The 15,159-nt window shown below is 43.5% G+C and overlaps 1 protein-coding gene across 4 annotated transcripts in view; it reads right to left on the bottom strand.

Moving 5' to 3' along the window:
• The window catches only part of ARHGAP6 (Rho GTPase activating protein 6), a 461,625-nt gene that overhangs the window by 40,204 nt on the left and 406,262 nt on the right, over positions 1-15,159 (bottom strand). For all 4 annotated transcript variants that reach the window (XM_042840151.2, XM_065580668.1, XM_042840152.2 and 1 more), the window contains one exon: positions 6,829-7,085. In XM_042840151.2, the coding sequence (XP_042696085.1) occupies positions 6,829-7,085 (257 nt within the window). The remainder of the gene's footprint in view (positions 1-6,828; positions 7,086-15,159) is intronic.

Here is a 15,159-nt window from a genome sequence, read left to right as displayed (position 1 = left end):
ATCAGCTAAACAGCTCCCTTCCCCCAAGAGCATATATAATGAAGTCTTATATATTAAATAACATACATACAAAGTGCCCCTGATTCTCCACTTCATGACACTGTTTTACACCAGTGGAGTTATACCAGTATAAAATCAGTGTTCTGGAGTGGAGAATCAGGCCCACTATATAAAAGAAGCCCAATTCACTGTTACTCTGCACTTTGTGTAATCATCTATACTAGTGCAGAGGGTATAAAACAGTACCAAATGTTTTACACCTACTTTGTGCTCATTTTTACTAGTGTAATTAATAAAGTGCAGGACAGTTGTAAATCAGGCCTAATGTGTGTGTATGTACATTATCTATATAAACATACACATATGCATGTATGTGTATATTCACACATTTTTATTGCGCCCATATCACTATTTTTTCTGCTTCTTGTGTAATAACCCCAATGAAAAGGAATGCAAAGTATATTATACACACACACACACTTTATATGCATAGACACATCTACAGTACTTCAGATAACTCTGCATGATCCAGCAATGTATTTTTACTTTTGAGTTGTGCGGGACCAGGGATAGGCTCTATATGGAGCTCTTTTTTGACAATTCTGTCTTTTCTATTCTAAATATTTTAAAACATTTAACATTTTAATAAAATCTTTAAATACATACATTTTTGAGCTAGAGGAAGGCACAACCTCCCATGCACTGAAAATGGCTTAAGAGGTAAAACACTTCCAAAATTTGACACCTAAAAATGAAGGTCAGCTATTCTCAAATACAAAAATGATTAATATCCCTATGCAGTGTTGCTGGAGCCACGTTGGTCCCAGGACATTAGAGAGACAAGGTGGGTGAGGTAATATCTTTTACTCAATGTTGGTTCAACAAAAGATATTACCTCACCCACTTTGCCTCTCTAATATTCTTATGACATTATTACATTCGATAGACTCATCCTGTTTAAATTCCTAGGCAAAAATATTTTGGGGATACAGTTAAGCTTGTAGATCACAATTAAATTAAAAAGATTTTTTTTAGTAAGTGTTTTAATTCCATTGACATTTATTTGCAATCTAAACTGTTTCTTAATAAAGGTTGGCATAGTAATTTCCTTTTTTATTTATAGATTATTTTAAAAACCTTGATATAAAAATATCTACTGTAAACATCTACTGTAAGTTTATAACTAAAGATGTGATGTGAAGGAATTCAGTACATGTTGTTCTATGGAACATAAGCCACTGTAGAATTCAAATCCAATACTCTGCTGGAAACCCTGGTAACCTCTTTAAATGCAAGATGTTCTGCTGACAGAGTATACAAATTCCACAACCTGCGTTGGTGGAATATGTAAGCCCATAGAACCTCAGCAGTTCAGATGACAGAAGTTACTAATTCTGCTGGTACAATTCTCTATCAGCCCACGACTGAACTTTATAAATATTTCTAGCCCTTGGACAAACTTATAAAGTCCACTGGGATCTGACTGAAAATTAAAATCTTTCAGTTATAACATCTAAAATAAGCATATGACCTTATCAGAAATACCCGTTTCCCGGATCTCATGGAAGACTTATGAATAAAACAAGCTCGAAGTTGCTACACCAATTCTTTTTTGAGATTCAGTTTTACAAAAATAATGACAAGACCTTTCACAAAGTCAACTTCACCTCAATTTTCAGTTTCATTCTCTCAAAATGCTTTGTCTGACTCCCCTCAATTCCTCCCAAAGCGCGCACACGTGTGCACACACACACACAAGGTTCATTGGCTACTGACCACATACGTAAAACTGCATGGAGAAATTACTTTTTTTGAGGATTTTGGACCCGGAGGGTGTCAAAATTGGGCTTACAGTGGAGAGCTTCTTTTAAACAATGTAGGATGAGATTTTCAAAACATTCCAATTTGGCTTAACTCTGCTCCTACTGAAGGGCATAAAGGAATTCCCATGGACAGCAATGGGCGCATATTTCAGTTAATGCTGAGAGCTATTGAAAAACCCCACCCACAGTCACTACTGCAGATCCAGAAATACTACTTGACACTGCCATCTCAGGAGAAAGTTTATTCCCCTTACACAACTTGGTTAATAAAAGAGATGGGACTGTGCTCACACTATTTAACAGTGAATTTTGGCATAGACAATATATTAACATAGGGCCAGAATCATCCCTGGCATAAGCAGGTGAAAATCTATTGAAGGCAATGGAGTTGCACCACCTAATGACAATAGCCCTTTTGGTCCATAGACATCTGTAGGATTCCATCACAAAGTTCCTACGAAGAAAAAGCAACAAAGGTGGTCTCAGTTAGAGTCCTGACTAATGTCCATGCCCCATCGCCACCACAACTGGCACGGAGCCTGAGCTGAGAGGCCAAAGATTGACTATGTAAAATTAATCACCCGCTCATTCCTTGCAATACTCCCTCCAGGTCAGGATTGAAGCACATTAGCAGGTGGTATTGACAGGATTGCACTGCTGCTTTTACCTTCAATGCACATTTGACCATTTACTTTGATATAGTTAATGGGAAAAGAAACTTTGGGACTCCCAGAATACATTGCCCAGTAGGTAAAATGTAAGAGGCAGAGTACCCAGAGTCGGTATTATGGAACGGAACAGTTTCCAATACTTTCTCTTTTCATTTGTGATGCTGGTAAAATATCTTCCAGGAGAAAGAGTGTGGGAGTAATAGGACAAGAACACCCCTGCAAGTTTACTTGTGCATCGGAGCATGTATTTCAAAATCTGAAGTTGGGGGTGCAGTCTGAAAACTATACCATACTTTTCTGAAGGCCCCGGGAGTCTCCTGCCAGAAGTAAAATACAGTATGTGTTTTTAGGAATGACTGGAGAAGGGGAGTGGTAGGCTACTACCCAAATCTCAAGAAAGCAAAAACATTTAACAATATTTAAAATATGTCTGCAATATAAATAGATATTTGGAAATGAATACAGGACTTGGCTAAAATCCAATATATAAATCAATCCATCCCATTTAAAGGAGATTGAATGAAGAAGAGACAACATAATGCAGTGTCTTTAGAACACAATCTGAAATATGGTAACAAGAGTACAATCTCAGCAACTTCACACAAAAAAACCTTAGGTTTCTTGATAGTATCTTTTTCATTTTCACTAAGCAGTGACAGAGAGGACACAATAGCCAACTTCAAATATCTGTAGACTGTTAACAACAAAGGGAAAGGAATTATTTATGGTAGAGGTAGAGGTAATGAGATAAAACTGAGAGGGGATATCTAGACTGAATATTAGGAAAAACTATCCGATAGCGAAAGGCCTGACTGTGGAATAGTCTCCCACAGGAAGAGGTGGTAGCCGCATCAGTTGCAACATTTAAAAGTAGGTTAGAAAAAGCACTGGAGAATATCCTGTAAGGACAATGAGGAGTCCTTGTGGCACCTTAGAGACTAACAAATTTATTTGGGCATAAGCTTTCATGGGCTAAAACCCACTTCATCAAATGCAACCTAGCTTATGCCCAAATAAATTTTTAGTCTCTAAGGTGGCACAAGGACTCCTCGTTGTTTTTGCTGATACAGACTAACATGGCTACCACTCTGAAACCTATTCTGTAAGGAACACTCCAATAATGGCTGGGGAATGGATTAGACTGACTTAATAAAATGTAGAAGTTAAAGACAGAAGAGAAAATGTGAGGTTGTTATAGTTAATAATTTAAACACATTCTAATTAGAAAATTAGGGCTGCTTCTACTACAACTGCTAGCCTTCGGCTACACTTTTATTTATCTCTGAGGTGAACCATATGACATTACATCGCCATGACTGTTTATTGAAACTTCAGCCACAACACACTGCAAGCTGAAGTACTCGCTGCCATCTCTCTTGTTCATGCCAACAAGGTGTCAAAAACACAGAATGCTAGGAACTTAGCACAGGGGGTTGGGGAGAGACATATCTTTTAGATGAAAAATTAAACCTAGGTTTCTTCTGCTCATGCCTGATGGCTGTCCAAGTGAAAATTAAATATCTCACAGCACTTTTTGAAAAGGAGTAGGGAATGGCTCCCATCTCCTGATCAATAATTCTTTCTCTCACTAACACAGATTCCAATATCTATGGCTGAATATAACATACTACTGAATTACTGTCCCATTTACTGTAATTGTTTTGTACTACTGGAATCTAACTTATTCCTTGTTGTACTTTGGGATACACTGTATTGAATACTGCATAAAATCCATTTTTATTTTGTTAACCCTATACTTTACAGAATCCCACACAGTACTTCCCCTAAAAAGCTTTGATGTGGGGGAGGTGGAGAAGAGTGAAGGCCGCTGAGGATTCCGTGGGGACGTTTCTTTTTTCCTTAGCTCCTCTGGTATCCTCAACACTCAGATTATTTAGCAGGGTTTAATTTTTCTCCCCATTTTTCCACATAAAAAGGCAACGTGAGTAGCATTTATGACAACTTGTTACAGTACCTTCTGGGGTTTTTTGTAAAGAGCTCAAATTGTAACATTATTTACTTTACTGCAATGTTGCATCAGTTCAGAGCACGGCATCAAGTTATAAAGCCCGAGGGATGAAACCCCACAAATAAGAGGCTTATCAGATGTCCATATCATATACTAGGGTTACCATATTTAAAAAATAAAAAAAGAGGACACTCCATGGGCCCTGGCTCTGCCCCTTTCCCACCCTGGCTCCGCCCCTTCCCCACCCCAACTCCGCCCCTTCCCCAAAGTCCCTGCCCTAACTCCGCCCCCTCCCCTGAGCGCCCCGCATTCCCCCTCCTCCCTCCCAGCCATGCGAAAAGGGCTGCCCGAGCGCTACCGGCTTCACGGTTTGCCGGGCAGCCCCCAGACCCTGCGCACCCGGCTGGCGCTTCCCCAGCACAGCTGGAGCCCGGGAGGGGAAGCGCCCAGCCGGGGGCGCAGGGTCTGGAGGCTGCCCGGCAAACCGTGAAGCCGGTAGTGCTCGGGCTTCGGGCAGCCCCCTTGCCTCCGGACCCTGCGCTGCCGGAGCAGAGCAGCTGGAGCCCAGGAGGGGAATTGCCCAGCCGGCGGCGCAGGGTCCGGAGGCAAGGGGGCTGCCCGAAGCTGGAGCGCTTGGGCAGCTCGGCTCTTAAGCCGAAGAGTCAGGGGAGGAGCAGAGCAGCTGGAACCCAGGAGGGGAAGTGCCTGGCCGGTATTTTTCCCGGACATGTTCAGCTTTTTGGCAATTCCCCCCGGACGGGGGTTTGATTACCAAAAAGCCGGACATGTCCGGGAAAAACCAGACGTATGGTAACCCTACATATGCAGGAGCAACATTCTATTTCAATTTAGGCATTAATGACTAGATCTGACTCCCACTGACATCAGCACTACTTGGGTCAGGTCCCAGTGCTCAAATTCTCTGACTAGCACATGGCCTGAGGAGCTGGGCTGGGCATTACACAGATGTGAGCAGTAGAGGGAGGAATCTTCCTTTGCAAACATCATCTTCTGCATAGCATGGTGATTGCAGACACCTATGCTGACCCTAGACTCCTGCCCCCACCGCATGCCACAGAGCCACTCTTGTTCTGCTGCCAAGGGAGCCCTCCACGAGCTGAGGCAGGGGCCTGATTTGCCACCAAGGGCCTGATTTGGATCTCACACATGGTTTATCCTACTCTTATTTTCACTAACTTTAATAGAATTGCTCCTGATTTACTCTGAGGTACGTGACATCTAAATCAGGCCATAATTATTTTTACTAGTGGCTGCTAATAATTAGATTAATTAATTTCTGGGGTTTTTGGACTCTAAATTAGACTGTGAATACTGCGACAGACCCAGACCAGTGGGGTACAGGAGTCTGGTAGAGGGCAAATATACTGGTCACTGGATGAGTAGTTTTCTGTTCCCTGAGTGACCAGAGCAGGGGCTGCACTAGAGTAATCAGGAACCTGCTAGAACCAGTTAAGACAGGCAGGCTAATTAGGACACCTGGAGCCAATTAAGAAGAAGCTGCTAGAATCAATTAAGGCAGGCGAATCAGGGCACCTGGGTTTTAAAAGGAGCTCACTTCAGTTTGTGGTGTGAGTGTGAGGAGCTGGGAGCAAGAGGTGCAAGGAGCTGAGAGGGTGTGCTGCTGGAGGACTGAGGAGCACCAGCGTTATCAGACACCAGGAGGAAGGTCCTGTGGTGAGACTAAGGAAGGTGTTTGGAGGAGGCCATGGGGAAGTAGCCCAGGGAGTTGTAGCTGTCATGCAGCTGTTACAGGAGGCACTATAGACAGCTGCAGTCCATGGGGCCCTGGGCTGGAACCCGGAGTAGAGGGTGGGCCTGGGTTCCCCCCAAACCTCCCAATTGACCTGGACTGTGGGTTCTTCCAGAGGGGAAGGTCTCTGGGCTGTTCCCCAATCCACATGGTGAATCTCTGAGGCAAGAAAATCCGCCAATAAGTGCAGGACCCATCAAGATAGAGGAGGAACTTTGTCACAATACCCATGACCATCAGTCACATATGTGTAGTCCATCTACCATCACCAGTTGAAAAAAAAATACACAAGGTCAGAGCCCAGGCCAATTCGAACCAAAGTGGAGGAAAACTGAAAGCCTCATATCCCTTATGGTGTTGTAATAATCATGCAGTGTCCATCTTGTTCTCTCCTATCTTGTTCCCAGTTGGGAAAGAAGGCTGACTATTAAGATTACAACTTCCTCCATTAAACAGGGATGGCTCGAACAACAACCAGCTTTATTTAACTGTGGTCAGATACCATCATGCACAAGTTTAATTTTTGGTGCTGACCAGAGCCTGAGGCCCCAGCAGGTTCCCCAGTGTGCATTAAACTGTTATGGGTAAACTCACCCTTCTCCTGGCACGTGGTGCTGGCTCTGGTGTGTTAGGGGAAGTGGATTCATTTGGTGTTTCCGAGGTCGAGCTAAGAGATGAGTTACTGCTTGAGAGTTCTTTGTTCTGTCTTTTAGTTCCAAATGGTAAGAGAGAGGCTACAAAGTCTGACACATCTTTCTGCTCTTCTCTCTGAGAATCCTGCTTGAGTTTGTAGGCCCGGTCATTAGCAATTACTTGGGACAAGGGCATTCCAAAAGCCTGCGGTACGAATTCTGCAAGAAGAATAGAATTATTTATTTTGTTAAATTTGTTTCACTTTATGCCAAACTTGTAAAAATAACTATCATCCCAAGACTCTTGATGTCTTTGACAATTTTCAACTATATAACAATTTCATTAAGGTAACAGCTCCCTCTCAGTAATAACTCCCAGATAACTATATACTAGCAGCACAGTGCAGAGGAAGCATAGTCTGTGGTTAAGGCACTATAATAGGCTTGCTGGGAATCTGGATTCTGTTCCCAGCTCTGTCACATGCTCCCTAGGTGACCTTGGAAAAATCATTTCAGCCTAGTCTATACACAAAAGTTGTATAGACTTAACTATGCTGGTATAGATAAAGCAGTCTGACCCCCATGATGTGGGCACAGTTATACTAGTATAATGGTACTTTATGTTGCTGTAGCTATTTCTATATGGAAAGAGGAATAAGCGATACTAGTATAAGGCACCTTTATACCAACATAACTGCCTTTGCAGTGTGTCAGGGGAAAATATCATCCCCCTAACCAACATAGTCATACTGGTAGAAAAATGGCATAGACCAGGGCCTTAGCATGAAATTTTCAAAAGTGCCTAAGATGTTTCGGCTAAAATGATCAGCAGTGAATTGGTTAATAACATTGTCATTTAAAGTGTCATTATTAAGCTTTAGAGCTATGAGCCATGTGAGATTAATGGAGTCAGTTCATTTGTCTGTTAGAGCTATTGGTTCAGTCCAGTTTCTTAAGTTACGTAAAATACCACCGCTGTGCAACTAAACGGAGAGTAAAATGTTTATTAAGTCTTTGAGACCAATTCATCCCTGGTGAAAATGGGTGCAACTCCACTAAAGTCATTGGCTTTGAAGCCACATATATCAGAGCTGAATTTGGCACACAGACAACACAAACAGGGATGCAGAGGAAGCTATTCCAGCTTTAAAAACAAAGGACAAGCAGAAATTCCTATAAACGCATTTTCTGTCACACTTTTTAGAAATACCCTGCTTCTACCAGACTTCCTATTGGTACCAAATGCCCAGCTGTATTTTGTAGAACACCTTTGTAAGTCTTAGCATTTTCACTGAGATTAACAAGGGATTGGGAAAAAAAAGTGTACTCCCAGATTCTTGAATTAAAGCATTATTGTATTATCATATCTAAGGAGACAGAGACTCTGTTTAGAAATCTGATGGGCACAGGATTTGAAAAAACTGACTGGTTATCTATGGGAGGGTGGAAAGCTGAGATAGCTGCAAATGGACTCTGAGGGAACTAAGAGCTAACCTTGTTGTTTCAGAAACAAAGATAGTCCAAGATATGGCAAATCAGAGCCATAACTGGGAGGGCCCTCTTTGTATGGAGAAGCTCTTCCATTTAGCAAGGTAAGTAGAAAAAGTTAAGGCTTCCGGCTATTTAGCAGAACTTCCTGCACCCCCTGAGACTCTAGAGCAAACTCATTCTGAAGTTGTCAGCCTTGAAGCATCCACACTGTCAGATGGAGGGCCTTAAGGTTAGGATGAAGAAAGCGGCCCTGGTCTTGGGAGATCACATCCACATCTCTGAGAAGCGACAGCAGAGGTCTGACCAATAGTGCTAGCAGAGTCGAAAACCAACATTGACAGATTCATGCAGGGAGTATCAGAATAAGGAAAGCAGAATCTTGCTTGACCTTGGACAACACTTTGAGCAGGGGCAGAACTTGCAAGAAAGCATACAGCAGACCTTTTGACCAGGATAGCAGGAAGGTATCTGTCAGTGAAACTGGACTGTGACCTGCTCAGGAATAAAATAGATGACTTTTTTTTTTCTTTTGTTGCAAATAGGTTTACCTGGGGAGTTCCCCACAGCTTTCAAATGGACCTGGTCACATCTGGTTGAAGAGACCACTTGGGGTGACCTGCAACAACCTGCTCAGGAGATTTGCCAGAGTGTTTTCAACTCCTGGAAGGTAAGCAACTCTCAGGTCGATAGAACTGGCAATGCAGGAATTTCAAAGGAGGATTGCCTCTTGGTATAACTTTAACTAATGCCCCACCTCCGGCCCCTTGTTTGTTTACAGAGAACATGGCTGCTGTGCTGTCTGTGCATACCAACGAATTCCATCCCTTGATAGGAGGACCACCACACAAGCTAAACAGATGGCCTGAAGCTCCCTGCTATTTATTTGGAGACTTAGATCCTGAGAAGACTAAAGGCCCTAAGTGTGAAGTGGACCTAAGTGAGCTCCTCAATCTAGATCCAATACATCTGTGACTAAAGTGGGTGACTGTTGTGGTGGGGCAAAAAGAACTCCCTCACAAAACATTTGCAGGTTCTTTGAGGACACCAGTCCAGGGAGGACAAGACCTGAGCAGTTGTTTGAACCACCATATCCATGTAACAATCGGCCTGTGAGCACACTGAGCTGAGCCACTTGTAGTTCTCTGAGGTGTAGCCTGGCATGCTGCACCACATAAGTGCACGCCGCCATGTGCCATAGACGTTTGAGGCAATTCCAAAACAAAAGTGACAGGGTGTGTCTTTACATCTTGAGCAATGACCCACATTGTTTGGAACCTCTGCTCCAGCAAGAAAGCCCTGGTCTCTGTAGAATCCACGACTGCCCTCAATTAATTCTGTTCTTTGAACAAGTGCCACAATAGATTTCTCTGTATTGATTAGGAGCCCCAGCATGTTGAAAGTGGACTGAATGGTGGCTATATTGGAGAGTTCCTGAGACCTGGACCAGTCTCTCACTAGCCAGTCATCCAGGTAGGGAAACACATGGATTCCTGACCTTTGCAAGAAAGATGCTACTACAGCTATGCATTTTGTGAATACGAGAGGGCTGCTGACAGGTTGAAAGGCAGTACTGTGATCTGATAGTGGGATCCATTGACCATGAAACTGAGAAATTTTCAGTGGCTCTGGTGAATCGCCAGGTGAAAATAAACATCCTTTAAGTTGAGAGCAGCAAAGCAGTTGCTGGGACCTAGGGAAGGGATAATGCTAGAGTAGCAATCTGGAATTTTGCTTTCTTTAGGAACTTGCTTAGCTGCCTTAGAACTAAAATAGGCCTGTGATTCCCCCTCTGTCTTCAGGATTAGGAAGTAACAGGAATAAAATCCTTTCCCTCTGAATGACATGGGAACTTCCTGTATGGCCCCCACAAGGAGAAGAGACTGGATCTCCTAAGTAGCACACTCTTGTGAGAGAGGCCCCTGAATAGGGACAGGGAAGAGAAGTGGGAAGGGGGGGGGATAGAAATAAATTGAAGGGTGTATCCCAGTTTCACCATGCTTAAGACCCCTGATCTGTGGTGATACAGGTCCACACACTTAGGAAATGGTATAGGTGGTTGGCAAAAATTGAAGTGAAGAAAGATGGTAGTCTGGTAAGTGGTTGACTGCTGTCAACCAACAGGTCAAAATGACTGTTTAGAGGACCAGTTTGCCTGAACTGGCAGTTGCAGAAGAGTGCGGAGGTGGAGGTGCCTGTTGTAACTTCTGCTCTTCCTTTTGGACAGGTCTTGGGTATGCAGTGAGAAGCACTTAAATAGTTGTGACTGCTGTGGGAGGAATGGTTTTCTTTATGTTGCCAGTGTAGAAATCCCCAGAGACACAAGAGTCACCCTTGAATCCTTAAGGTTATGAAGTCTCTTATTTGTCTTATCGGTAAAGAGTAAGGGGCCTTCAAATGGGATGTCTTGAATGGTTTGTTACACCTCCAGGGAAATACATGTCGACTGCAGCCAAGATGAAGATCACATAGTGATGGCGGAAGCTATAACTTGAACCACACAGTCCACGACCAGGCTCACTAGCAAGGTTGTTTTGGCAACTAATTTGCCCGTCTCCACCATCGCAATGAACTCCTGATTTGTCTCACCAAGAAGCTTGTCTTTGAATTTCAAGATTTATCCCAAAGGCTGAAATCATATTGACCCAGCAGAGCCTGCTGGTTCATGGTCCTAAGCAGTAAGGAATAAAACTTCCTGCCAAACAGATCTAGCTTTTGTGTTTCTTTCCCTTTCAAGGTAGAGGTCTGATGTTCCTGTCTCTTTTTTCATTGGCAGCAGCATCTACCAGGGAGTCTGGAGAAGGGTGGTTATAGAAGCGCTCAAATCCCTCTGAAGGGACATAGTATATTCTCTCCATGCATTTAGCACTGGGAGGTAGGGAAGATGGAGTTTACCATAAAAACCTGACAAAGTCCAGGATAGCCCCATTAATAGGGAGAGCTACCCTAGAATGTCCCGAACAAGCTAAAATGTCCACGAGCCTGTGTGATCTTTCCTATACCTCTTCTGATTGAACATCCCCAGCTACAGCCACCCTCATCAACAAGTCTTGATGAGCTCTGGAATTATCAAGAGCAGGACTAGTAGACTCAGTCACTATCTTCTCATCAGGCGATGAAGAAGAACAGGCTAAGGCTTGTTGAGGAGCTCCCTTCTCCAATTCCTCCATAGGAGAGTCCCTGAGCACTCTATCCCCGCTGCATGGCCCCGGTATGGGGGAAGGGCAGGCAGTGACCTTGCTGCAGATGCTCCTGGCACCTAGGTGATATAGAAGGGTGGGAAGGGAGTGGAAAGGCTTTAGAATGTGGAAAGAAGACTCAAGAGGGCCACTGATATGGAGGCAGGACCCAGCTAAGTGCAGGCCATTGGTCCTTAGAGTGATGAGGCTGTGGGCTGATACCACAGTGGGCAGGCTCCCCACTGGGGCTGCTGGCATGCTTAGGTCAAGACACATATGATCTGACCTCTGAGTCTGATGAGGAGTCCACTTCCTCAGACTAAAGAGGAGCTGACCCCATTGGTACCAGGGAGACCAGCAGAGAGTCTGGAGATGGGGGGACCGGCAAGATCATCACTGGCTTCCCTCTAGATGGCATCCTATAGAGAGGAAACACAACTGTAAAAGCCACCGGTACCAAATGGTGCTCTGGGGCTGAAGCCACGACCGTGGGAGGGTGCACTTACAATCTTGGTACTGAGCAAGATTCTTAAACAGCAGGGGAAGCCGGCTCCATCAGGTTAAGGAACAATCTGGCTGCCTTGAAAGCCTTGGGTGTAGAGGACACCAGAAAGGGCTCTGGAGTCTGCGATACTAAAAAATGTATTGGTACTTCAGGGATTGGGCTCAGCAAACCTTTCCCAGGCTCCAGAGTCAGTAATCCCTCCTGAGTTACAGACTGTGTCTGGGGATGCCTCCTCTTTCAACACACCTCCAAGTTCTTGCCTCCGCTCATTGTCTTCACAGTAGACTTCAAAGGCCCTAGTACCAAGACTTTGGGAGACTTCTGTTGTCTCTTCTTAGGTACCGGCGATGAGGATCTGCTGCTAGGCTCAGTTAGAAGAGGGAGAGCACTCTGAGCCAACTCATACTTGCTCGGTTCCCTTTCCGAGTGGGAAGGTTTCAACAGCGGGCAAAGCGTAGACTCCTTAAGCTGGTACTTGAGTCTGGCAGCCCTGTTCTTTTTCAATTGGACTTTGAACCCTCTACAAATGTCACACATGTCACTCACATGCACCTCTGCCAGACACTTAAGGAAGCTGGGGTGTGGGCAGCTCACTGGCATAGACTTATTACATGAGTGACAGTCTTTGAAGCCAGGAGAATGAGGTATTGCTCCAGAACCAAGCCCGGTATCCAACTAGGAAACCACTCTAGAAAATTAAGATCCTAAACTTATTCTTATATCTAAATATGTACACACTACACGAGATCAAAAACTAACTCTACAGGTACTCTATACACTATAAGAGGGAAGACTTGGAGATACAAAGATCAGAGCTCCAACAACTGTCACTGGTGGTAGGAAGGAACCGAGGGAGATTGGGGTCAGCGCGGCCCTTTATATATGTGTCATGGTGCCAGGGCCCAGAGGGCATTTATGCTGCCCCGATGGATACTGCTGAGGGAAAAATCTCTGACAACTGTGCATGAGGTGCGCACACACCTACAGTGGAATAGGCATATACGATCACTTGAAGAAGAATTAAATTCAGGAGTCTGAAGACTGGAGGCAGGGTGAAACTCTGGCTTCACTGAAGTCAGTGGCAAAACTTCCACTGACTTCAATGGAGTGAAGTGAAGATTTCACCCAAGGTGTTCTCAGTGAGGGATCTGCAACTGGAACTTTGCTAGCTGGTCTAAGATCATACAGCCTTCCACCATGCTTTGATTTAGTGAGCCTTTTTCTGTGTGAAGGATTTTGATTTTTTTAAATGAAGAGTCCCTTAAGTTCTTAGTTGACATTAGTACAGAAGTGACATAATGTGTTTTTTAAAATTGCTCAGATGCTTAGAGATCACAAGAGGCATGTTTTAGAAATTTAATAAAACAAAACACAATAGGGCACTGACAAAGCCTGAAACAAAAATACTATAATGAAAAAGATACTTTTTGTATTTATTATGGAACTCTTCTCTCCTTAGAATAAGCCAACGCATACTAACAACATTAGAGTGAATTATTACTGAAGCAGCCTGAGTGTAAACAGTAAGAAATACTTTTAAATTCACAGAAAATGGGTGGAAAATAAGCATGGAAGAAGAAGAATGTTTCCAGAATTTCTGGCTGCAAAGACAAATCAAATATGTATTCACAGAAGTGCTTTTTCTCTAGAAATAACCAGCAATGCCCTTGGTCAAAAAAATCCACCAGGTACAGCCTCCTTGAGGTTCAGGAGGCTGAATTGGGCCCTAAATGTTTACATTCCACACAGAAACACAGGCAAATCGGATAATTCTCAGTTTCTGAACAAATCAAGTTTAAAAGTTTCATGGTCCATCTCTAGTGTTTTTTGAAAGCATAAAATATTTAAAATAAAACAGAACGATCATACTGTACCATATTGCAGAGACTTAAACTCCCGCAATGATGTCACTATGCATGTACCTTCTGAATTTTATTATGTGGTTCTAGTTAGTGTTCAAGGAAAATACCTCACTACATGTTTTTAAGAGAAGGCTGTGGGAGAGGGAGCGAAGAATCAGCTCACTGATAAAATCTTGCAGGAGAAATCCTTTCAAGGAGGCATCTATCTCCGGAATGCAAGGGTGCACAGTCAAAGAAGGGATGCTTAAACTAACACCCATATCACTGTCTAGAGACAGATGAATGGCTCTGTTTCTCCTGTCATCAAAATTAGAAGTGAATTTGTAAGGGAACAGGATCTCAGCAGTCAGCATGCCAGGCATCCCATTCAGATCAACACTGACATTTTATTACTCCCCCAAACTGAGCGCACTCACTGTCAGCAGCAAAACAGAATGTTTGGGAAATGCTTAGGGACACACACAGACAAGAGGGATGGCCAGAGTGACTATAAATACAAGGAGGTGGAGAAGAGAAAACAATGACTGCAATATTTGGGTGGGGTACTTGCTCTAATGTTTAGCTTTTCACATCTCCCAAGATTTGTTGTACCCTGCTGTGATGAGTCACTCAAAGCAGTTAAAACAAACAAACAAAAAGGTACTTAAGTTTTTGAGCCTTTTCCCATTTAATTAAATGATGATAGATGTAGCTGTCAAAAATGACAAAACACTGATATAAATCTGACTAAAGAGCATTCAGTTTTCTTTTCCTGCCTGTGATGACCTTAGAAAACACTGGGATTTATCTGGCTACTGATACTTTCACTCATGCAGAAGTGATAAAAGTATATATCTATATATCTAGCAATATACTTTATAGATAGATATAGATATAGCTATAATCTGCTGTTAAGTGAGTAGAACTAGATCTGATCCTGAAATATTAGTGATTAAATCACACAATGCCCTGTAAAATATGTATTATTGTGCCCCTTTGATAGATGAAGCTAGACTGTACCTCTAGGGTACCGTGATTTGTTGAGGATAGTGCAGGGATGCACCATCTGGGAGAAATCAAGGAGAGGATGCACCTCTTGGAAAAACAATCCTTCCCAAGCCTGCTTCCCACAATGTGCCTGCCCTGCCTTAAGGGCTAGCGCAGAGGGAGAAGTACCCGAGGGCAGGGAGCAGAGCCCCACCTTCTCCCTTCCATTCGCTGCCCCTTTTCAGGCACTATTCATCCCTGGGGAAACACAGAGGTAACTGTCCTTGGGCCCC

This window comes from Chrysemys picta, chromosome 1 (genome assembly GCF_011386835.1).
Source record: "Chrysemys picta bellii isolate R12L10 chromosome 1, ASM1138683v2, whole genome shotgun sequence".
In the NCBI taxonomy this organism is placed as follows: Eukaryota; Metazoa; Chordata; order Testudines; family Emydidae; genus Chrysemys; species Chrysemys picta.
Note: the sequence above shows the minus strand (reverse complement) of the source record. Positions and strands in the feature narration are given on the sequence as shown.